The following is a 24,371-nucleotide window of genomic DNA, read 5'->3' as shown; positions in this document are numbered from 1 at the left end:
AGGAAGGAGTGGAGTATGAGATCACCGTCAGCTGGGTTGGAGGAGCTAAGGGCAGCGCCCTTGTCCGGGTCGGGTGTCATGCGTTCTTCTTAGAAGAGGTTTCCAAAGGATTTGTACTTGGTCTTATGGAACTCACAATTGCTGGAGGTATGAGTATGGCCAGCTTCACAGAGGAGATGACAGACCTGGTCTAGCACACCATCATGCACCTTGGGGTGGCCCCTAAGACAAGTATTCATCGCTGTAGTTGAAAGCATTGGGTATGGGCTGGATGGTCTTGCAGATTGCTTCTTGGAATATTTCAGCTGCGGACGAAATGTCAAAATTCAGTCTCTTATAGTGGAACAAACCCATGTGCATGGTAATGTTATGATATATCAGCACCCTTCGTCCAGTTCAATCTGATGGTAACCCTTATTAAGTTCTAGTTTGGAAAACAGCTTGGAGCCATTAAGTTGCGTAATCATGCCCGCAACGTGTGGGATCGGGATGTCTACAGCCCCTGGATTGTCCTTCTTTGGGACAATCACAATGGGAGACACCCACCGTGTGGGCCCTTCAGATGGTTCAATGATGTTAAGACTTTGTCAATTTCCTTCTCAACCACTTCCTGTAGATAAAACAAAGACTTTCCTATGTCACTGTGCCCCTGGGAGGACACCCTCATCTATGTGAAAGCAAACACAGGTTTCTTTCAGTCTATGAAGGCCAGTTAAGAGGGCTGGAAAATAATGAGTGAGTTCAGGGACTGTCTCGAGGTGAACATTGACGGAGATTAGTCCCATTGCTGCTGTAGTGGCAAAACTGAGAAGGCATGCTCCAGATGTCTTGCCCTGTAGTACATGCATGAGAGTTGTAATGGATTTTGTGCCATGTGACAGGCGTGCAGTGAAGGAACCACGGCTGTGTAGTTGTTTGGCCGCAGCCCATGTGTAGAATTTTACAGGTGAGTGTTCAAGAAGCGGTGCTGGGTCAAGTGTGTTGAATTGATCCAGGGACATGACATGGATTGGCACCCCACTATCAAGGATGAAAGTTCTGGATTGTTTGTTCAGGAGCAGGTCAACGACCGGGCAGGTGCTTGATGCGTTTGGGAGATAAACATGATGAATTGCATAGATTCCTGCATGTACTTTTATGAGTCCAAGGTTAGTGGCAGTATCAAGGCATAGGACCCTAGGGACAGGTATTCGACAGTCCAGAACATAGAAAGTGGCACAGCAACATAGGAGAGTCGTTTTTTATCTACAGGAAGCGGCAGAGAAGATAATAGACAACCTCATCAATCTCAAAATCATTGAACCATCTAATGGCCCCAAACCATGGATGAGTCACATTTGTTTATCTGGTAAAAAATATTGGCTAATCTCTAAGATCCCTGCTTTAGACACCATAGATGTTCCATTCTAATCTCATTTTTCAGCAGTTGATCAAAGGTTGTAATTCTGGACAAGTTGGTTTATCTCATCGTCTTTCTGTGTGAAGTATCGACAACCCCCAGGTGACAGCATGCCATCTTGCGTTTCTGCCATGACCAGAGGGACCTATTCTGCTGCTACCAATCATGCTGCAAGTCATGCGAGGCCTGACCAGACTGCCGTAGCCCCCACTAGCTTGGAAACTGCAATCAAAAAAGACGCATGACCACTACTGAGGCTTGCTAAGCTGTTCTTCACCAGCTACAAGATCCAACAGGCAGGGCCTCTGCCCAAAATTCTACGCTAAGTGGCTAAGGCCCTGACTGTGCAACCACGCAGGATGCACTACCAGTCACCACACCAAATTGTACCTCAGGAAACAATTAACACAGGGTCTGAAGTGAGAGACTGAGTCACAGCGTCTGCCGAAAGAGCAGTTATTCCTGAAAGGTCTAACCACAACGCCATAGCGGAGGATCCATGCTGGCTTTTAAGCTGCAACTAACAAAGATGCGTGACCAGTACTGAAGACTAGTGAGCTGTTCTTCCTTAGCTGCAAGATTCAAGAGACAAGTACGCTAGCCGTAATTCCACACTTAATGGCTGAGTCCCCAATAGTGCGACCATGAAGGTTGCACCACCAATCTATGCACCAAACTGTAGCTCAGCAATCAGGTAACACAAGGCCGGAAGTGAGAGACTGCCACTGTGTCTGCCCAATGTGCAACAATTCCTGCAGCTCTAACCGCTATCCCATAGCAGAGGATCCTGACTCTCCTGGAGGATGCAACTGGTAAAGATACGTGACCACTACCGAGGACTAGTGTGCTGTTCTTACCAAGTTGCAATATCCAAGAGGCAGCAACGCCTCTGAATGAGCTTCTTCAGCTTTGATGACCCTGATGCTGGTTCCAGGTGGGTCAGCTGTTTGACCCTTGGAGTCACTTCTTTGGTTTTAGGCTCGTGAGTGACTTTTTCCTGAGCCACAGGCGCAGTCCTTTCTTCCCTGGCCCAAGGTATAGCAGATATAGTTCAGCAGATGGTGCAGCCTCTCTTGTCAACTCCAGGGGTCAGCAGGGCAGCCCTTCTTTGGTACTTTCTCCAGTTCTGGTGTGATCTGAGGTTCAAGGCTCCAGGGGTGCCATATGTATGCTCAGAAAGTGCCCTGGGGGGATGATGCAGTCACTTGCCAATAAGCTACCAGGATCCCTCCTGCCCGGTGACAACTTCTGGCAATGTGTGACATCTAGAAACCCCAGGGTGTCCTCTCCGAAGATGTCTGAAACCTTCCTTGGATGTTAGAAGCCTGGTAGCTCACCTAGAGGTGTGGCTACCTGTGGGTTACATACCCACGGGAAAACCGGTTTGGACACTGGTCTCCCCTCTCTGTTCCCGCCGCCAGCCTGTCTACCTGAACAAAGGGGCAACCCTTCAGGAAGTCGATCGCCATTGCCCATCAAAGGCGGCTTTGCTTTTGAGGGGCGCCTTTTGGGCCAACACCCTGAGTGTCTTCCTGCAACGGGGAGGTAGTACCATTCCCTGTAGCAGGCTTCTATTGTTTCTGAGCCTGGGAGTCGTTCACAGTACTCCCCAGCAAGGCAGAAGACTGTTTGGTGGCCAGCAACTGTGTGAGGCCACTGGACAAACTGGGCAACAGAATGGCAGCTTTCTAAGAGTTGCCTTTCCTTAAAAGTACCATTAAATTCGACTTGGTCATCAAGCCTCTTTTAATGCCACAATTAATTTCATACCTTGAAGTACCCATTTTAGTAGTCCCATTCAGAAACTAGAGGTCAGCCAGTAACTATGTGTTAGCCAATGGGGCTACTAACTTTTACACAGCAAAAACAACAATTTGGACGTTTTGCTGTTAGGACATATCTAAAGTAATAATACTTAATAATATACAGGTCCCTGCCTTAAGGTGCAATAGGCATCCTTTAGGGGAGACATATATATTTTTATGGCAAGTGGGGTCTTTGCCATTGGTTTAAATGGCAAAGTGTAACTAGCAGTTTAAAACTGCTCTTCCAGGCTGCAGTGGCAGGCTGCGAGACATTTTGCAATTTGTGGCACACCGGGTGGCACAATCAGTGCTGCAGCCATTGGGGATACGCTGTCTTATATGCCCTGGGTATCCTCAGTACCATATACTAGGGACTTATAAGTCAGTTCGTGCCGATTGAGCGTAGTCAGTTCAACATACCTTTTTGTAATGGGTTAGAGCACTGGCACTGAGGTCTGGGTAGCAGGCCACAGTGTACTCTCAGAGTCGAAAACCAGCAGCATCAGTCCAAAACTCTGGGGGTGGTCATGCAAAAATAGTCATTTCCTTACATCAATGATCTTTTCCTTGCTACCAGATCTCAGTAGTGGGTGTGAGAACTGTAGAGCCAGACTAGGACTATGTTATTGTCCACTGTATAACCCTTTAGCTGATCACACATTACTGTGTATAGTATTTCATTGTGTTGTCTTATTAAATGAGTCTTTTTTTACTAAGGCAAGTACTGGGTTGGACAGTGGGTTATTGTGCCTAATGGTCAACTGCTGGCTTCTGAGTCTCTACCCCTGTACTTCTTTCCTGATAAGTCTCTGACTGCTCTCGCTGACTACCCTATGAATCAAGTGCAGAAGGAATATACTAATCCCAGTTTGCTGACCCATATTAAGAAGGAACCATAGGCAAATGACACCATCCACCCAGGTTGTGGTACACTAGCCCCTGCCTGCCTTGTTGCCCACTGTACAGGGTCTAAGACATGACATTTTACAGCAAATGGATGGATTACTTAAACAAAACTGTCATATCTCCTAAAATCACAGCAAGTCTAAAACCTTGGTCCTCACCCTGGATTCCAAATTTAGGGCCTAATTTATGTGTTGGTGGTATGTATACTCCGGCGCAATGGCGACGGAGTATTCATACTGCCAATATCATGGTGCACCTGCTGAATTTAGATCACTTGTGACCATGAAATCAGAGACCAAGCTTTATTCAGATTAGTGCAATGCAATGCCGTGCAGAAATCTGCAGGAATGCGCTGCATGAATGTCAAAAAAGAATGCAGCATTGTATTTTTCTATTTATTTTTCGCAAACTCGACATGGCAGTATTGGAGCGCTTTATTTGAGCACCAGTTACGTTACAGAAGGTCATATTCCTTTTTTAAGCACAGGGAGATTACGGGCCTACTTTATATATTGGCTGAAAGGGTACTCCATGGCGATGCCAATGAAGTGCCTTTTTGCTAACATAATGGTCCATCCACCCGATTTAAAATGCTGGCAGACCTTTGGTGTAACAACGGCGGAGACAACTCTGTCTCCACCATGATTAAACCCCTCCGACGGCAACATGATAGTGCGGGGCTCTGTCATGTTGACATAACCCTGCGCCACACTGCAAAAAGCATTGACAGAAACCGCCGGGATAGCGGTCCCTGGCAGTGCCTTGGAAATGATCGCCTGCTTGCAATCATTTCTAAATCTGCCAGGTGGCATCACCTCCAGGGCGACAGATTAATGTACTCTGTCCCCCTGGTGGAGATAGAGACCTTCTGCCAGAAATTAAATTAGGCCCCTAGTCTTGCTAGCCATATCCAATCCAGTGGCAATTTCACGTCTCACGGCATGATGGATTTGCTACCACATGATTTCCCGAGAGGTAATTCCTGCCATAACAGTTAAAGCTGCATCTGTGGAAAACATGCAGTGTAATGGTGGCCATCTTGCAATTCAGCACTTGCTTACACTGTAGGAACACGTAAAAAGACCCAAAGTCTGTCTTTTTTCTTAATAGTAACTTGAATATTCTAAAGAAGATCCAAAATACAGCTGCCCGGGTGATATTGAATATCCCGAGGCGTGCATCGATGGGAGCAGCCTTGAGGGAATTACACTGGCTACCAGTACAGGCCAAAATTACTTTCAAGGCTTTGTGTTTCTGCCACAGGATTTTCAATGAGAAAGGGCCGAGGTACCTGCGCCCGCTACTTGCTGCTTACAGACCCACCCGGAATCTTAGGTCTATGGGCACTGCTAAGTTGGTAGTTCCAAAAGTTCAAAAGGCACGTTTGGGAGGTAGATCCTTTGGTTTTCTTGCGGCTAAGGCCTGGAATAACCTACCTATGGAATTCAGGATGTATCCATCTGAAGTAGTGTTTCGTAAAAAACTTAAAACCTGTTTTTTTCAGTCATCCCCGGGGGATAGGCGTTAAGCGCTCCGGTTGCAAATTTTTCGCATATTCTAGGGCCAGTGGTTCCCAGGGGGGTAGGATTCTGTTGTCATGGACTGAGATGTCTCAGCCTGGGGACACTCCGTTGGAGTAACCATGCGCTTTATAGACTTTAATCTAATCTAATAGCAAAGATAAAAAATAATCTAATCAGCACTTCGCATTATTAATTTCAGGGTTTTACTTTGTCTGCTATTTCTTGAAGACTTCTTAACATCAATAATTATTTTTAATTTATTTAAAGCCTGAAATATGGACTCCTTCATAATGTAATTTGCAGGTATTTGAATATGCTGAACGTTTCTGCATTCTTTTTCCCTGATTTCATTATTTGTTAATCTATGCCCCTGAAATCAACGTCACCTTCTGCTTCTTAGCAGCGGCCTCACTATGGGGGTGCGGGGTTGCGGACCGCACCGGGTGACACCCTCACATGGGGTGACACCAACAGGGCCGGTGTGCGCAGAGCAACCTAACCTTTTAGGAGGAGGAGGTGCCTGTGCGCAGTGCACACTGTCTCCTCTCCTTTCTCTTATTTGCTTCCCTGTGAAATGGATCCAAAAAAGAAAATCACTTTTGCTGGAAATCAATGTCGTATTTTTCTGACATTTAATTCCAAAATGCAGCATCGGGAATAAAAGTTAAAAAATATGAACAATAAATAACTAAATAAAGTAAGACAGAGTGGTAGCAAACTGTCCAGTTTGATTTTATTCACACCCAAACACATTAGCGCCACTTTTACAGAGTTTGCCAGTGAAGCGCTATTTTTGTTGTCTTGGCTATATTTTCCCTGGCCTTGGAACTAGTGCACCAATCCTGGAGGTACTGCAATGTGAGGATTGAAAAACAAAATTTGTACTGCTGCTCTGTATTTAGGGATGTTGTCTTTTTTTACCATACTGCTTACGTTTTGTAAGGATATAAGCAATGGCCATTGAAATGGGTCCATTCAGGGCCCTGTTGTCTTGTCCTTAACTTTTCAGGCAAAAGCACTCAATGATTTCTGAACAGTGAGTGTAAAAGCGTTAAGGTAACCATGTTGTTCCTGCTTACATTTCACATGGTTTGCAAAATGTTGCATTCCCTATGAGTGTTTGCTTTTTCCAGGATGCTGTCACTTTTTTTTGTAGGCCACATATTGCTCTTGCCCAGTGCGTAATTTAAATTGAGCCGCATCCAGGTGTTTATAGCTGGCAACAATTGGGTTGTAGTTGGAGGCAGTCTGAGTTTTTCTCAGTGGGGTAGTATGGTGTTCAGTGGGGGAGAGGATGTGGCACTATGGCCAGAGCTGCTGAATTTGGAACTGGGGAACCAGGTTCAGCCTTAATAACCAGTCCGCCAGACCACTCTCCTGAGAGAGCACTATCTCATGCTAGACCTTAGAAGGCTTCGCAAGACATTAGAAGCCCCGGTGTCGTACCACCAGCAGGTGGACCCTAGCATGACAAGTGTAGGTTAACCTTCAAGGCTTGTACACCACTATTCATACTGAAGTTCACCTCCAGTCTTGCGGGCAGGCCTATGAGGCAGTATACCCTAGAACAGTGACCCTGTCACTGAGATCACAGGGCCCTTGAGAAGGGCCAGCTCTAGGGCGGTGCAACCGGTGTGACCGCACCAGGTGCTGACTTTAGGTGGAGGCATCATTTTTGCAAGTATATTATGGTTTTAAAAGCGCTTGCTGCCTCCTTCCTGGCCTCCAGTAATTTTCGGTAACAATAAAAATGGCATGATGACTCTGGTGATTAATGTTCTTCCTAGAGTGAGATCGGAATTTTGTCTAATGGAAGATTTGACTCATGGAAAGGTAGCTCAGAGGGTTAATGTAGCTGCTGCAAATTACATGTACAATGCAGATCACAAAGTGCACATAATGTAAATAAGCCAGTGGGCTACTGCTTTTGTCAGAGAGATCCTTTTGTTACTTGCAGTTTATAAGTTAAAATCCTAACATAGAACAGTGAGCTATTAACTGTCATCTACTCTGCAGCAACACAAGTCACATTTTTTATTAACTTTTGATACGTTTGAGCTACAAACAATTTATTAGTTTAAATGGTCAGATCATGCAGCAGATCTTGCATTATGAGGCAAATATGGCAGAGATATTATTATTTAGAAAACATTTGCAAACTAGGATTTTTAGCCATTCATGTTTGAACTGCTGTTTTGGAAAAGGGAGAAGTGCTGATTACAAACTCCATGGCTCGGAGACAAATGTCTTGTGCTTCCACATTTTATCGTATTTGGGGACATTCTGTGATTAGAAGCATATCCCACTTTGTGAACACATTTTACTGTCAATAACTCATTATACCCTTAAATAATCATGTGTATCCATTGGTTGATAAAACTGGGCAGTGAAACCAAACAAATACAAAAAATTGGGATGTTTGCGCATTCTGGCCACGCCTCTGGCTCTGCCCACTGATCCAATCCTTGGGTTATTCCCGCCCTCTGATTCTCCGCCCACAGTTCCCCTACTTTTTTTCCCCCACTTCGACCATTGATATATAGTGTTGCTGGATAGTGGGAACACCACACCAGTAAAAAGTACCATACCTATGATATTATAAATTCCAATAAACTGTTGACTAGCAGGTAGCCCACTGTACAACCTGATTAATGAATCATTATCACACTGTTGTTAACAGGCACATTTTGTAAATATAGGACCTACATTTACAAACGTTACTAAGGATTCTGTATGGTCCCGTTATTTGCCAACTTTGTCCACTGGCGGACTCGGGCGGAGGAGGTCCATGCGGTAAGTCGTGAGGGGGTGACACCATGAGTTACCCGCACCGGGTGACACCAACCCTAGTGACGCCACTGCTTCTTAGGAGAATACTGGGTATGAGAGCCAACATTACTCATGTTTGCTGGAAGTGAAGACATGGTTTGTGCACACTTTCGGGTTTTTACAGGTTCAAACAGAAGTTGTTCTCGTCCTCTTAGACCTTTGCCTTGACGAGGAGCCCTAGATTAGGGGGTTAGGGGAAATATACCTGCAGAGTCACGTGATCATCGAAGAGGTGGGGAACCATCGACCTATGCAGAAAATGGCGGCTTGTTTTGTCAAGTGGTGCAGCTAACAAGGCTTCCTCCAGGGCTGCCCCTCTGTATGCGTCATTTCCTGTCTACCGATCCTCTGACAGAGAGGGGGTTTTCTGTGGTCTTTATAATTAACAGTAATCCGTTTTCTGATCCGCACTAATGTTAATCATTTTAAACATCGTTTTCTAATATAAAACAAAGACTGAAGGTAAGGATTCCAGCCCATTTCTTTCAGTCAGAGGCGGCCTCATACTCGACAATGCACTCTATTCCGTTCTGTGGGGGGAAATAAATACCGAAACGTGATTCTCCAGTGACTTGTAGTACACACACATTTAGGTTTTGTGGCAGAGAAAGATGTCACCGTTTTTCCAGTGACTTGCACGGAAATCGATTAATTTTAGTGGAAAAGAGTGATCGTCTACTGACTTGTACTATACTGTTTTGAGTTCTAGGTAATGATTAGCGAAATCCAAACATATTTTACCTAAAGATGCCGATTTTTTGCATTTTTAGGGATGACTTAAGAATGTTCACCCATCGCCAGTGCATACACAGAGGTCTAGTCTCAGCGATCCATTTGTAACTGCAATGGCTGCTTCCAGTGCCAAGGGGTGTCACTTGACTCATACATGTTCACTGTGAGTGACCTTTCCTGTTGGCCCAGTTAGTAACTGCTTGCTGCTCACAGTTGAGCAAACTGCAGATCACGGGTTCAAGTCTGGCAGGGTCTACTTACTCTTTCATCATTCCGTGACTGATAAAGTGAGTACCATTACAACGGGTAAACGAAATATCTGTGCTGCAAACCTGTAATGAAACCATTGATATATTCCTCATTTCAGTCACTTGATTAGCCTAGTACTTGTATATGCTTACTGGCTTATGTGGTGTCGCCACCACTGTCACTTGAATTTCCATTTATACTTATGACACCCACTTACAGTGGAACCCATGTGCCTATATTTAAACAAGGCATGCATCAAACATGTCAGTGGCTGGCTAGGGTGGCATTGGAAGTGAGATTCCCCCACTGAATACGGTTAAGAGTCACAACAATTAAAATGTAGCCTTACTAGGTGCACAGCAGCATCAGTGTCCCGGTTGAAAGCATATTTTGACCTTTTACCAGTTTCTTCCCTTACACTCCTGGTCATGTCAGCTATCATGGCACATTTCAGACGGTGTCTTACTAGGAATGCACCCCTGCTTCTGAAAGACCTTATCGCAATCAGTGCCCTGGTAGGTCTGTGATCGAACCTAACCTTCCACATCTTCGTGTGGCACTTAAAAGCCTCCTTTATCTATAGGTACCCTTTCCCTACTAACCTCAGTTCTCTTCTCAAGACTCACATTTGCTGGAACTAAGCATGGGACCTTATTTACAAATTGTAACCTAGTTCCTCAGGTCATCTCTTATAAACTGAATAACCCTATCAAATAGCTCTAAAGCATGGGCACTCTGGCATGCCATTATGTGCAAGCCCGAAGGCAGCATACGAGCTGTGTGTCAGAGAGGTTTTAAGGCAAGGGCAAAGGGGGCTTGGGTCCAGGCCCCAACCTTTCAGGGTGCCCCCTGATACAGCCAGCTCTGTTCTGCAGAGAGTCTTGCCCTGATGACCTTGAATAATTTTTAAACAGATGGTTTTAAATACAGCTTTCCTTAAAAAATGTTTTTACTGTGAGTGATGTGTGAGAATCTATTACAGACGTTTTGTGGGGAAAAGTGTTAATGTTCCATGCAACGTCCATAAAAAAAAGTTTCTTTTAGATCAAAAAAGGACCTCGTTTATGAGAAATGGGAAGGTGTTACAGAGATTATTTGCAGTAATATTAGTGAGCTGCTGCTGTGTTACAATACTGAAAACAAACATCACAGTCCCTGAATATTAGCTGTAAACACATTAAGAATTTGGACGAGTGTGCCTGTGCACTGTCAATGACCTGGCCAAAGAGGGTATGAAAGAGCTGAAACTGGGTCATGAATTCAAAGCTATTCCGAACAGGGGCCCCCCAAAATATGTTTGGCCCAGGGCCCCCAAAATCCCTAAGATGTCCCTCCTGTGTGAAGTGCTATCTCACGTAGTCTTGTCAAGTCTCGACTCTGCTACACCAAGAGTCTGGCTATTTGCCTTGGACCGCTACACTTACTTCCAGATGGGAACCAAGGGCCATGGTTTAAGGCACATGCATCCATGTGTGTGTGGATTTGTGTGATTTATACAGAGGAAACTTACCTACAAAGCAACCGAGCACCACACAAGTGTTTATGAGGGTTGAGAGTCCAGGTAGTCTGGAGGTTACGAATGACGAAGGAGGAGGTACAGTGGAAGGGATTACAATACGAATAATGAAGGGTGTTACAGTTGATCGAAGATTCCAATTGAGGACAGGGGAAATGTTGCAGAGTAGGGGGACAGCTTTGGAAACGTAATAAGGGATGGGGAAAGGGTTGGATAGGTTAAGGGTTGGAGACTGCACAGCAGCAAAAGCATTCGGGAGACAAGAGGTGTCTCATTGGGTGGGACCAGGAGCAGCATCATGTTGGTGCTTGAAGAAGTGAGTTTTGGTACACTTCTCATAACATGCTGGTGTTTATAATATCACACATTTGTGCATGTGGTCAATAATGCCCAGATGGCAACTTTTTGGGGGCAATGCATTTAATCTTTTTTTTTCTTCCCAGTTGTGCCTTATGAAATCACAGTCTACACCAGTGATAAATTTGGAGCTGGAACAGACGCTGATGTGTTTATTGTCCTCTATGGAAGAGATGGACTCTGCAGCCAGCAGAAGTCCCTGTGTGTAAACAAGAGGGAGCGGAGGCTGTACTTCGAGAGGAACTCCGTGGACCAGTTCATTGTGGAGGTGAGTTTCCCCTCAACTGGAACTTCACAACAAAGCATTGATGGTATCTTCCAACAAGATCATATTCCTTACAATATCTAATAAAGACAATAAAGACATCTCTTAGTGGAGCGCATGCCAGGTTTACTTTGTCGATTTGATTACATCGAGGACTAAATTAATAAAGTGGTTTAGTCCAAAGTATCAGACTTTGGTATCCATTCAAGTATTGCAGATGTGGTAAATGTGTAAATTCTTCATGCTGTCTAGTTGGATTTCTTTACAGTAAGCAGTCATTGTCGTTACCAAGACTGCTCCCGAAATAAGCAGTGTAATGCACTGTCGGCTTTGCAGGTTGGGTCAAGCTGAATCAGAATGGAAGCTAGATGGTTACGTAGCAATGAAGACGTTTGACAAGCGAGAAGGTTATGTTTTGTTTACTTAAGAACTCAGAAGCTGGTCTGCAGAGGGTTCAATACATTGTGCATCAAGAGCACAAGAGGTGATGGGTACCAGATGCTCAGGGTTATGGAAAAAATGGAAGTTGGGCGTCGGGCATAGTGTACGTAAGCATATATGTGGTATTGGAATGGAGTAAACTTAGCCTGAAGAAAGCAGGCAGTACCTAAAGCAAGGGACTGTCCAGTAGATTTCTTCATAAGTGGCAAAATGGCAGAGTTGTTAACTTAAGGTGCATATACACTGAAGAGACGTAAGAGGTTAAACAGGGCGCTGGAGCAGGAGAGACCTCTGGAGTTAAATACCATACACACTATAATTATGGAACTCAAAGGCTCGATTGTGCACAGAACGGCTTGGAGGTCCTAAGTATGCGAATAAACTCTGCAGTGGTTATGAGGCAGAAGGATTGGATGTGGGCAAAGCAGCAGGGATTTATGGAAAGTGTAAGAAAGCAAAGGTAACCAGAGTGTAGCGTGGTGAACATGAACTAGCTTGTAGAGACATTGGGGCGAGGTAAATGCAAAGCCTGAAGCAGAATGGTATGACTTAGTAATGGTTGCTCAGACAGGGTCTTTGTGAAGTGTTGAGGTGTCTCCTTGAGTGATCTATAGCCATGGCTAACTAGAAGACAAAACTTCCAGTGACTTATTCAGTGTGTGAGCACAGGTTGATGTCTCGCACAAGGACATATAAGGGAAATGGACCATGATCAAGCAAAGAAGCTATTCTGTAGTCAACAGCAACAATAGCCCACAAGGGCAGTAAGCAAGTGGTGTGAAGAAACAAAAATAAAAGATACATTGAGGGGGAACATATAGGAGCTGGCAAGCAGGGTGTGTGTGGTATCAAGGGTGTATCCCTCCCATGCTAAAAGGTAAACAAAATGTCAGAAGAGCCTGGTATTCACGATGGGAAGTCATGGATGTTGAGCAGTGAAGGTTCTATGCTGAATGAGCCTAGAACCTCACCGGCCTAGACTATCAGAGAAGACATCCAACATTCTTCCAACACTTGCAAATGAAAATTGGTCTTTCTTTTCTATTTGCAGCTGGAAGATGTTGGAGACACAATTGAAAAGATTCGCATTGGACACAGTGACAAAGGATTGCAAGCAGGGTGGCACTTGGACAGAGTGGAGATCAGAAGACTTTTGCCAAATGGAAAGGTGGGTCTTATTATTAGAAACTTAACACTTTTTGATGTTGTTTTGTTTAAAATTTCTTAAAATACCCTACTTGCTTACCTAAGGATTATTATCCCTACCCCTTTCCTTCCTAACATATACTTCTGTAGTCATTATGAGTACTTGAAAAGACCTGGGCTCCGGACTATGAAACATAATCGGATTACACTCCAGTCTACTGTAAACAAATTAGATGACTCCATGCAAAATCTCTGTGATGAACTCTGTGCTATATTCAAGCACAGGTACATGGCTACCCATTTTAAATGAATCAATCTAAAATCAACAGCCATATCTCTTTTGACCTGTACCCCAAGGCCTCCCTCGTTAGCCGATGTTCTAATTACAGTGAATCAGGTCAAATACTCTGTGAAAATCTGGTCGTTGAATCCTTGAGTCAGACTCATCTAGAAAATTCATCTGCTCTAGACATGTAATCGTTAGATGGAACTCTTCTTGCTCATGGATGCTTTTATCTGCAAATTACTAACCTCTTGAATCACCTCCAATTGCCCAACAAGCTCCAGAAACCTTTGAAATAACTCCCTGGTTTTCCCAGGTGCTGCCACACAGCTCTTGCTAACTGCAGTTGCCCATCCTTGGACAAAACGACACAGAGACATTTAAGGCTCCGCCTTCTGCACTGATGTCCATTTCCTATGTTCAACACTTTTTAATATAGATTTCAAGCTCCTCTATTTTTACTGAGAACAATTTCAAAATTCTTCCTTGGTAGTATACTGCATTAGGGTCATGTCACCATTTTAGAATGTCAGGCTTCAGGTGATGCCGTACTTGCCTCACGCTGATGTCAATCTTGGATCCTTACAACTTCTGCCTTGGTTGCCTAGGTCTCAGGCATGATCCTGGTTCCTTTGAGAAAGTGGCCTCATGCACGCCAAAGGTGATCAAGGAAAGGGAAACCAAGCTCTGCGTGGCTCAGGCCTTTAAAATGTTAGATTGTTCTCAATTCAGGTCTTCTTCAGCAGGCAAGTGGGACAAACCATTCTAAGGAAAAGCCACCCCATAAAAAGTGTCACAAATGGGATGCCTTTTCTCCCTGATATTGCTAAAATTCCAGGGACAGATCCAAAAGTCGCCAAATACATTTCCCGATTCTACCTTTTATTTTGGCCTCGGAGCCCATGTAAAAAGCTTCACGATGAATTTCAAGTACAACACAGAACAAGTGGCAGATTTTACTCAGACCATGCTTCAAATCTTTGAATCTGACCCCACCACCCTCTGGCTCACCTGTTGGCTCAGTCTTTTGAGGATGCTTGTCTGCGCATGCCCACACCTCATGTTCAAAAGTTGCCCCTTTTACTGGCTATCTTTGGCTGAGACTCTGATGCCATCCAGATGCCCTTTGTGATGCTCCACACTAAGGATAACGCTAGTAAAGCTGATTATCGTCTTCCTCCACATTACGTGGATAAAGGTCTCCAGAGCAATAAATAGACCATCAGTGAACTGGACACATCCTCTGAACTTAAACTGGAGTGTTCTTCCAGCCCTTCTACATAGGCGGTTAATTCAGTGTGGTGACCTGCGAGGGCACCAAAAGGCTTTAATGTCCTCCTCAGGTCTAAGGCTTACTTCCTGACTGAGATACTACACACTGTTCCTTCGTTTTATGAGCTTTTGTTTTCATTGAATTGAGTCCTTTTGGACCCAGTGTTTGCATCTCAGGATAAGCTGCATGTCATGTTGCTAGGTGCCGCACGTCTGTGCTTGAAGACACCGTGTTTCATTCTGACCATCCTTCACTTGAAAGTTTGGTGAAGCAGGTCTCCTCGTCCAAACGATACACTAAGCCTTTCCCTGTACTACTGACTGGGAGACCAAGCGCATTGATATGATAGGTAAGAAGGTATTCTCCTCTGGTAGCCTCTCCCTGCACAACTCCAACACCTGCTTGTTGGCACGCTACACACGCCTTATTGAAAGTAGCCTAACGGCCATGACAAGAAACCTATCCTAAGAAATGTGCAGGCCCTTCAATTTTTTTTTTTTTTTTTTTAAACAGACTTTATTAGGTCACAGAACAAAATGCAGTCAATCCCCGTCCCCGATATTCCGCCCTCCAACCAAGTCAGGACGCATTGCAGTAATCACCCCAGCATATGAACTACAACTGTACAGCATTCACCCCAATAGTATCCGTGCTACAAGGTAGCGCATCCACATGAGTAATCCACAGTGAGTGTGCAATACAGCCAAAATACCCCCCACCCCATCCCCCAGCAACCCCCCCAACGAACCCCCCCACCCTACCCACCCACCCAAGCATGTCGCCAGTACCTATCAGTATTACATGTACATCAAAGCCTCAGCCACCACACGTCGGGCCCGCCTCCCAGCAATCCCAACAGAGAGTACCTCAAGAGCAGAGGGGGGAAGCCTGTTACAGGGCGCTCAAGGAACCGGGGTCCCATCATCCCCCACCGGACCTCCCCTATCCCCCACAACCGAGCGTTTGAACAAGTCCAGGAGTGCCAACCATGCCCGGGCCCATTCGTGCGATCTTTCATTTTCACTGCGTCGAGCCAGACACAATCTATAAGTCCCTTCACTTCCCGCCCATTTCTCCATTTCCCTAGCCCACCGTAATAAATTAGGGCCTTGCCGCGCCTTCCAATGAGAAGTAATCTCCCGCTTGGCCAGGACCAGCCCCAGATCAATAAACCTACTGGTGACCCTAGTCTTTGCTGTATGCCGAAATCCATGTAGCAAGCAGACCCCCGGACCTACCTCCAAGTCCCTCTCTGTCACCGTCAGGAGTAACGTCGCCACTTCCTCCCAAAATCCTGTCACCTGCGGACAGTCCCAGAACATGTGAAGAAAAGTCGCCCCACCATAACCACATCGGGGGCAAGCATCTGGCCCACCAAAGTACTCAGCTATCTTGTGAGGGGTAAGGTATGCCCTATGAAAAACATAAAACTGTATAAGCTGGAAGCGTGCATTTCGTGTACACTTCCAAGGGCGCTCCATGATTTCCTCCCAGTTTTTGTCCGTAATAGGTGCTCCCAGGTCCGCTTCCCACTTGACGATGTGCAGGCCCTTCATGCAGTTAGTCAAGCATGGACAGGATGCAGCCACACAAACTTTGCCATCTGTGCTTGACACAATCAAATCTGTGGCTTTGTTCCATGGTCATTGACGTCATCATTTGGTGCCATGCACAGAAGCGTTTGCAGTCTTTTCTGGTGACCATCAGGCAAGACCTATGGGCATGCCAGTCAACTTTGGTTTCTTGGAAAAGGAAGTTGAGAGTCACGCCATGCAGCTTCAAGGTGCAAGTTAAAACTATGATTTTGATTGAAGGATCATAATACGACGTGGAGATTATATAATGAAATGGAACTGGAAGTTATTTTGCACTGAAAGACCATCTTAGTACGGAACTACTATGTCAGCACTTCATCTAGGATAAAAGACACATCTACAAAATCTATCATGCTTTGATTATGAGACCTACCTGGAAGCATCTTATTTTTTGAACCCCCTAATTACTTTTCTATTCACTTTCCTCAAACGAGCCTTGAAGAAGCGGATGGGTGCCGCAAAACGCGTGTTAGCTGTGACTGTATCAAAATATCAAGAACTTTTCATGGGACTTGTACTTTATTTTAAATGTGATTAACACCTTTTCACTGTAAAGAAATGTTTGATTAAATGTACTGGAATAGCCAGTAAAAAGGTTTTATGGAACAGGATTTTAAAAGAAAATTGTTTTCAATAAAAGAAAAAGCGAAAAGAGTGAGGGTGTATGGGTTAATTAATATGTAGCTAGTTGATAATGGCTCCCCGCTGATGTGTATAAAAGTTTTGTTGCAACATAGCTATTTATTGGATTACTGATAAAGTGGGTAGTAGCCTAGTGCAGGGCCGTTCACATCTGTAACCCATAATATAATGCAAAGGCCATTCAACTGTGTTCTGCTGTTTGGTGAAAAAGTGCTCAGTGCTTTAAACAAAGCTATGCCACAGCATATTTGTAAAGATTTGCTTCCCCGCTACACCAGTTTCATCAACAATACTAGACGTTCCTGGGCTATTCGAGGGCCTGAACCTATAAGCAGCAACTGCCCTCTGAACTGATTGTGCAGCCAGGCACTGGCAACAACAGCAGTCTTCCACCGCTGCCTCCACCCCCTTTTTCTACCACACAACCAGTTTTATTTTCCTTTGAGAAAACTGAAGAGTCTTTCCAGAGGAGTCTTGGTCCTTCTCAAGAACAGGACTTTTGAACTTGTTCTCGAGGCAGGGAAAGAGTAGCGGTGCCATTACTGCCTTTTACAGTCACCAAAAGGATGGGCCTCAGCCTATCTTTAATCTTTGAGTGCTGAATACCTTCCTCAAGGAAAAGTTCAGAATGCTGTCTTACTCAGGTCTTGCTGGACTTCGAGTCAGAGGACTTGATGATGTTGCTGGAATTCCAGGATACTTATTTTCACGTTCCAGTCCTGCGGTCACACAGGAGGTTTCTGTGTTTGTAATGGGGCTCTCTCACCACCAATCTGAGGTGTTTCCTTTTAGTGTTACATAGATCCCTGGGGTCTCTAAAAAGATCATGCCAGTGGTTGTGGCTCATCTCCACAGGTGGGGATACATACAGTCTCATCCCTTGATGATTGGCTTTTGAATGTGGACTCTGCACAGCTGGTGTCAGACCACCCTCCTGGAAACAATTTATCTGCTGTTCAACCTGGTGTTTTCTATCAATTAGCCCCAGTCCCACTGCCAGACCACGCAAAGTCTGTCTTTCATCGAGATGAATCTGGACACCTGGGCTCTGAAATCCATTCTCCCTGTGCAGCAACTTTTTTACATTTAGAATATGATCAGCTTTTTCAGATGATGTCAGATTTGTCTTACAACTCTGAAGGTTTTATGGGTGTTGGGCTTTCTTGCTCCCTTTTTCTACTTGTATGGCACACATGATGCACATGTAAATGATTCAATGTCTCTGTTTACAGTGGGCTAAGAACTAGAAGAACCTCCCAGACAAGATTCTGATCTCCCACAAGGCCTCCCAAAATCTCCAGTGGGTGCTGGTGCAGGCCATCTGACCAGCAGAATTTTTTTCCTGTTCGAGCAGTCATCAGAATTTTGGCTGGCACTTCCTCCCTGGGCTGGTGGGCTCATCTAGATGAGACAGATTCAGGATGCCTGCCCGCAGACAGAATGGAGATGTCACATGAATCGTCTCGACTTGCAGGAGATTCAGTGGCTATTACGGCTTTCCTCCCTTAGTCTATGGTAACACTGTTAAAATCCTCACCAACTACACAACCTCAATGTGGTATGCCAACCAACACAGCAGTGTGGTTTCTCGTTCCTGGTTTCTGTAGGCAACAAGGTTGTGGTACGAGGCAAGGGCACTGAATATTTAATTCTCTAAGTCATCTGGCACACTCTCTTAACTTAACAGAAGATGGATGAATAATTGTTATCTTAGCCAGTCACAACTGGTTTTCCATCTCAAGGTAGATTGCATAATCTTAGCCAAGAGGGACATGCTTCAGGTAGACCTGTTTGCTACTGTGGAGAAAGTTCAGTTTCAGCTGTTCTGATCAGATACTGTTCTGAATTAAATTAGTTTTTGGTACTTACTGAACCAAAATCCACATGGTAAATCAATCAATCAGTCAATCATTTGTAAAGCGCACTACATACCCACGAGGGTCTCAAGGCGCTGGGGGGGGGGGGCGCTACTGATCAAACAGCCAGGTCTTGAGTATCCTCCTGAAGGTCAGCAGGTCTTGGGTCTGTCGTAGGCTCAGTGGGAGGGTGTTCCATGTCTTGGCGGCGAGGTGGGAGAAGGATCTCCCGCCGGTGGTTTGTTCTTCGGATGTGCGGGACGGTGGCGAGTGAGAGGTCGGCGGAGCATAGCATAGGCGGTTGGGGATGTAGAAGGAGAGCCGTCTGTTGGGGTAGGCTGGGCCAGTCTTGTGGAGTGCTTTGTGTGCGTGGATGAGGAGCTTGAAGGATATCCTCTTGTTGACCGGGAGCCACTGCAGGCTTCTCAAGTGGGGGGTGATGTGGCCGTGTCATGGTACGTCGAGGATCAGTCGTGCCGAGGCGTTTTGGATGCGTTGTAGTCGTTTGATGAGCTTGGTCGGGGCTCCCGTGTAGAGGGTGTTTCCGTAGTCGAGTCTGCTGCTGACGAGGGCCTGGGTGACTGTCTTTCTTGCATCTGTCGGGATCCATCTGTAGATCTTGCGGAGCATGCGGAGGATGTTGAAGCTGGAGGAGGAGACGGCGTTGACTTTCCCGGTCATTGAGAGCGTTGAGTCGAGGATGATTCCCAGGTTGCGTGTATGGTCGGTGGGTGTCGGGGCTGCCCCCAGTGCCGTCGGCCACCAGGAGTCTTCCCAGACTGAAGGGTTGGAGCCGAGGATGAGGACCTCCGTCTTGTCCGAGTTCAGCTTCAGATGGCTGATCTTCATCCAGTCGGCGACGGCCTTCATTCCTTCGTGAAGGTTGGCTTTGGCAGTGATGGGGTCCTTGGTGAGGGAGAGGATCAGTTGAGTGTCATCGGCGTAGGAGATTATGTTGAGGTCGTGCTGTCGGGCGACGTGTGCGAGCGGGGCCATGTAAATGTTGAACAGTGTCGGGCTGAGGGAGGATCCCTGGGGTACGCCGCAGATGATCTTGGAGGCTTTGGAACGGAATGGGGGGAGGCGGACGCTCTGGGTTCTGCCGGAGAGGAAGGAGGTGGTCCATTCCAGAGCCTTGTCTCGGATCCCTGCGGCGTGGAGGCGTGCGTGTAGTGTGCGGTGGCAGACGGTGTCGAAGGCGGCGGAGAGGTCTAGGAGGATGAGTGCTGCGGTCTCACCGTTGTCCAGCAGGGTCCTGATGTCATCGGTGGCAGCGATGAGGGCAGTCTCGGTGCTGTGGTTGCTGCGGAACCCTGACTGGGAAGGGTCCAGGATTCTGTTTTCTTCGAGGTATCGGGTTAGCTGTCTGTTGACGATTTTCTCGATGACCTTGGCTGGGAAGGGGAGCAGAGAGATGGGCCAGAAGTTCATGAGGTCTCTTGGGTCTGCCTTAGGTTTTTTGAGTAGGGTGTTTATCTTGGCGTGTTTCCAGCTCTCTGGGAAGGTCGCGGTCTCGAGGGAGAGGTTGATGATGTTGCGCAGGTGGGGTGCACTGGAGCTGCTTGCTTTGTTGAAGACGTGGTGCGGTAATGGGTCTGACGGAGAGTCGGAGTGGATTGTGCTCATGGTCTTGATGGTGTCATCGACGCTCACGCTGGCCCAGGCTAGCAGGGGCTCATGGTCGATGGCGTGCGGAGGGTCTGTTGTGTTGCTGTCTGTTGGGACTGTCTGGGTGTTGAAGCTGTCGTGGATGTCTGCTATCTTGCAGTGGAAGAAGGTGGCGAGGGAGTCGCACAGGGCTTGCAACGGCGGTATGTCGTTGGTGTTGGAGCTGGTGTTGGCGAGTTCCTTCACGATGTTGAAGAGCTCCTTGCTATTGTGTGTGTTGTTGTCGAGGCAGTCTTTGAAGGAGGTCCTTGTGTGCTGCGTGGCTGTCTGGAGTTTGTTCACTGTGCCATTCCCTCTCTAGCTTCCGGCAGGCTTGCTTGGTGGCAAGGAGTTCTTGGGTGAACCAGCTGACCCTCTTGCTGGTGTCTCTGTGGGGGGTTTCTTCAGTGGGGCGAGGGTGTTGGCGCAGTTCTCGATCCAGCGTCTGAGGCTGTGGGCAGCGTCGTCGGTGTTGGAGGGTTCGGTGGGTGGGCTGAGAGCGAGGTTTGCATGTAGTTGGTCGTCGGTGATTTTGCTCCAGCAGCGGTGGGGGATCTGTTGGGTGCAGTGGTGTGTGGTGGTCGGTCCAGAGGAGTTCGGTGGTGTGGCTGACGGAGACTTGCAGGCTTGAGGAGAAGGTGGAGGTCAGGGCGTGCGTGCGTGCGTGCGTGCTGATGAAGTCGGTGATGGAGTCGCTGAACTGGGGATGGGGTCCGGGGGGTCGGTAGACGAGGGTGCCTCTGAGGCTGGAGTTAGGGTCTGTGTGGATCTGGAAGTGCATGTGTTCGGCGGTGCTGAGCACGTCGTCGCTGCTAGTCGAGACCCTGATGCTGTTCTTGTGGACGATGGCGATTCCTCCTCTGACTCCGTTGGTGCGGTCTCTGCGGGTGATCTTGTAGCCGTCTGGGATGGCTATGACGATGTCGGGTGCGGAGGAGGCGTTCAGCCAGGTCTCTGTCAGGAAGGCGACGTCCCGGGATGTTGTGTTGAGCAGGTCCCAGAGCTCGACGGCGTGTTTGCGTGCGGAGCGGGTGTTCAGTAGTATGCATCGGAGGTGGTTGGGGTCTTTCTTGGCCGGTGGTTCGTCGGCTCTGAGGCTGGTGTAGCTGCAGTTCCTGCAGGTGAAGGGACTGTGTGTGCGTTTCGGGGTGGCCTTGAAGCAGGTGTGGGTCCGTCCGGAGTTGAGAGCGTGCAGAGTGCTGGCGTCGTAGTGGAGGCGGTCATTGTGGCGGGTGCGGGGGCCAGGGCTTCTGGCGTTGGGCGCGGTCCAGGCGCGGACGGGCGCAGACAGGCTTGCCTTAGAAATACAGGAAAAATGAGTGTCACAGAAGGCAAACAGGGCACAAGAATACTGGGGCAGCTGAGAAACATAAGGCAAAAACGGGCAGAGAGGCACGGGGGCAGCGAGGGGTATAGAAGGAGAAACCGGGCAGAGACACGGGGGCAGCGAGGGGTACAGAAGGAAAAACTGGGCTGAGAGACACGGGGACAGCGAGGGGAACAGAGGGAAGAAAACGGGCATGGACCACGAACAGGCAGCGGGGGAAGACAGAGCAACAGCAGTCACAGACACAACAATGAAATACAGGCAATACAATAAAACAATAGAGCGGAAGATGAACAAACCTACGGCCTACCACTGGCCACCAGGGAAGAGGCGCAGGTGGTAGCCTGCGGGTGGTGGAGGGCCTCGAACTTCCTCACCAGCAGCGGCAGCTGGGGCAGGGACACACAGGCGGTGCTGTGCGGAGGGGGAGCGACCTACCTGGTGGGGTCAAGGGTCCAGTAAATGCTGGATATTAATGCCCCAGTAAAGGTTGTCAGGTTTGACCGGCTGATATTTATCACCAAAACTCCGATTTGTTCTGTTACTGCAGTTGCCGCACGTAACGCAGTTAGCCGGACTGCACGTAATGCAGGCTTTAGTGTGCCCCATGTGGGCTTACTTGCCCTCGGTAGTTACAGGGCGTTACAACAAACAAATGATGGACGGAATGCTGACAATGCAGACATTCTCCCCCAGTCAAGAGATCTGGGTTAAATCCATCGTTCTTTTGCCCACTACACCACCCCAGTTTAGACATGGCCATATGCAAATCAGTCTTGACCCTGTGCCTCATGGGAACAGTCCAGCCCGAACTGCCAAGCCATGTCTTCCCTGGACCGGAATCAAGCATCCTAGGACCGGTTTCTGGCTATCAGCCGTCATCAGCCAGGATAGCTTGACTCCAGTAGCGTAGTGAGCACGGGTCCCACGTCTGGGAATACCCATCCCACTTAGGGCGAAAAGCGTTACAACAAACAAATGATGGACGGAATGCTGACAATGCAGACATTCTCCCCCAGTCAAGAGATCTGGGTTAAATCCATCGTTCTTTTGCCCACTACACCACCCCAGTTTAGACATGGCCATATGCAAATCAGTCTTGACCCTGTGCCTCATGGGAACAGTCCAGCCCGAACTGCCAAGCCATGTCTTCCCTGGACCGGAATCAAGCATCCTAGGACCGGTTTCTGGCTATCAGCCGTCATCAGCCAGGATAGCTTGACTCCAGTAGCGTAGTGAGCACGGGTCCCACGTCTGGGAATACCCATCCCACTTAGGGCGAAAAGCGTTACAACAAACAAATGATGGACGGAATGCTGACAATGCAGACATTCTCCCCCAGTCAAGAGATCTGGGTTAAATCCATCGTTCTTTTGCCCACTACACCACCCCAGTTTAGACATGGCCATATGCAAATCAGTCTTGACCCTGTGCCTCATGGGAACAGTCCAGCCCGAACTGCCAAGCCATGTCTTCCCTGGACCGGAATCAAGCATCCTAGGACCGGTTTCTGGCTATCAGCCGTCATCAGCCAGGATAGCTTGACTCCAGTAGCGTAGTGAGCACGGGTCCCACGTCTGGGAATACCCATCCCACTTAGGGCGAAAAGCGTTACAACAAACAAATGATGGACGGAATGCTGACAATGCAGACATTCTCCCCCAGTCAAGAGATCTGGGTTAAATCCATCGTTCTTTTGCCCACTACACCACCCCAGTTTAGACATGGCCATATGCAAATCAGTCTTGACCCTGTGCCTCATGGGAACAGTCCAGCCCGAACTGCCAAGCCATGTCTTCCCTGGACCGGAATCAAGCATCCTAGGACCGGTTTCTGGCTATCAGCCGTCATCAGCCAGGATAGCTTGACTCCAGTAGCGTAGTGAGCACGGGTCCCACGTCTGGGAATACCCATCCCACTTAGGGCGAAAAGCGTTACAACAAACAAATGATGGACGGAATGCTGACAATGCAGACATTCTCCCCCAGTCAAGAGATCTGGGTTAAATCCATCGTTCTTTTGCCCACTACACCACCCCAGTTTAGACATGGCCATATGCAAATCAGTCTTGACCCTGTGCCTCATGGGAACAGTCCAGCCCGAACTGCCAAGCCATGTCTTCCCTGGACCGGAATCAAGCATCCTAGGACCGGTTTCTGGCTATCAGCCGTCATCAGCCAGGATAGCTTGACTCCAGTAGCGTAGTGAGCACGGGTCCCACGTCTGGGAATACCCATCCCACTTAGGGCGAAAAGCGTTACAACAAACAAATGATGGACGGAATGCTGACAATGCAGACATTCTCCCCCAGTCAAGAGATCTGGGTTAAATCCATCGTTCTTTTGCCCACTACACCACCCCAGTTTAGACATGGCCATATGCAAATCAGTCTTGACCCTGTGCCTCATGGGAACAGTCCAGCCCGAACTGCCAAGCCATGTCTTCCCTGGACCGGAATCAAGCATCCTAGGACCGGTTTCTGGCTATCAGCCGTCATCAGCCAGGATAGCTTGACTCCAGTAGCGTAGTGAGCACGGGTCCCACGTCTGGGAATACCCATCCCACTTAGGGCGAAAAGCG

General features: G+C 47.4%; 1 protein-coding gene and 1 long non-coding RNA gene across 2 annotated transcripts in view; one reads left to right on the top strand and one right to left on the bottom strand.

Moving 5' to 3' along the window:
• LOC146863912 (uncharacterized) overlaps window positions 1–24,371 on the bottom strand; it is a 347,433-nt gene that overhangs the window by 70,810 nt on the left and 252,252 nt on the right. The gene's annotated exons all lie outside the window — the stretch shown is intronic.
• LOXHD1 (lipoxygenase homology PLAT domains 1) overlaps window positions 1–24,371 on the top strand; it is a 1,221,805-nt gene that overhangs the window by 956,058 nt on the left and 241,376 nt on the right. The window contains exons 32-33 of the mRNA XM_085629301.1: window positions 11,403–11,584; window positions 13,074–13,190. Coding sequence (XP_085485427.1) covers window positions 11,403–11,584; window positions 13,074–13,190 — 299 coding nt within the window. The remainder of the gene's footprint in view (window positions 1–11,402; window positions 11,585–13,073; window positions 13,191–24,371) is intronic.

Source organism: Triturus cristatus, chromosome 2_1 (assembly GCF_964204655.1).
Source record: "Triturus cristatus chromosome 2_1, aTriCri1.1, whole genome shotgun sequence".
NCBI lineage: Eukaryota > Metazoa > Chordata > Amphibia > Caudata > Salamandridae > Triturus > Triturus cristatus.
This window is presented reverse-complemented; position numbering and strand designations above follow the sequence as displayed.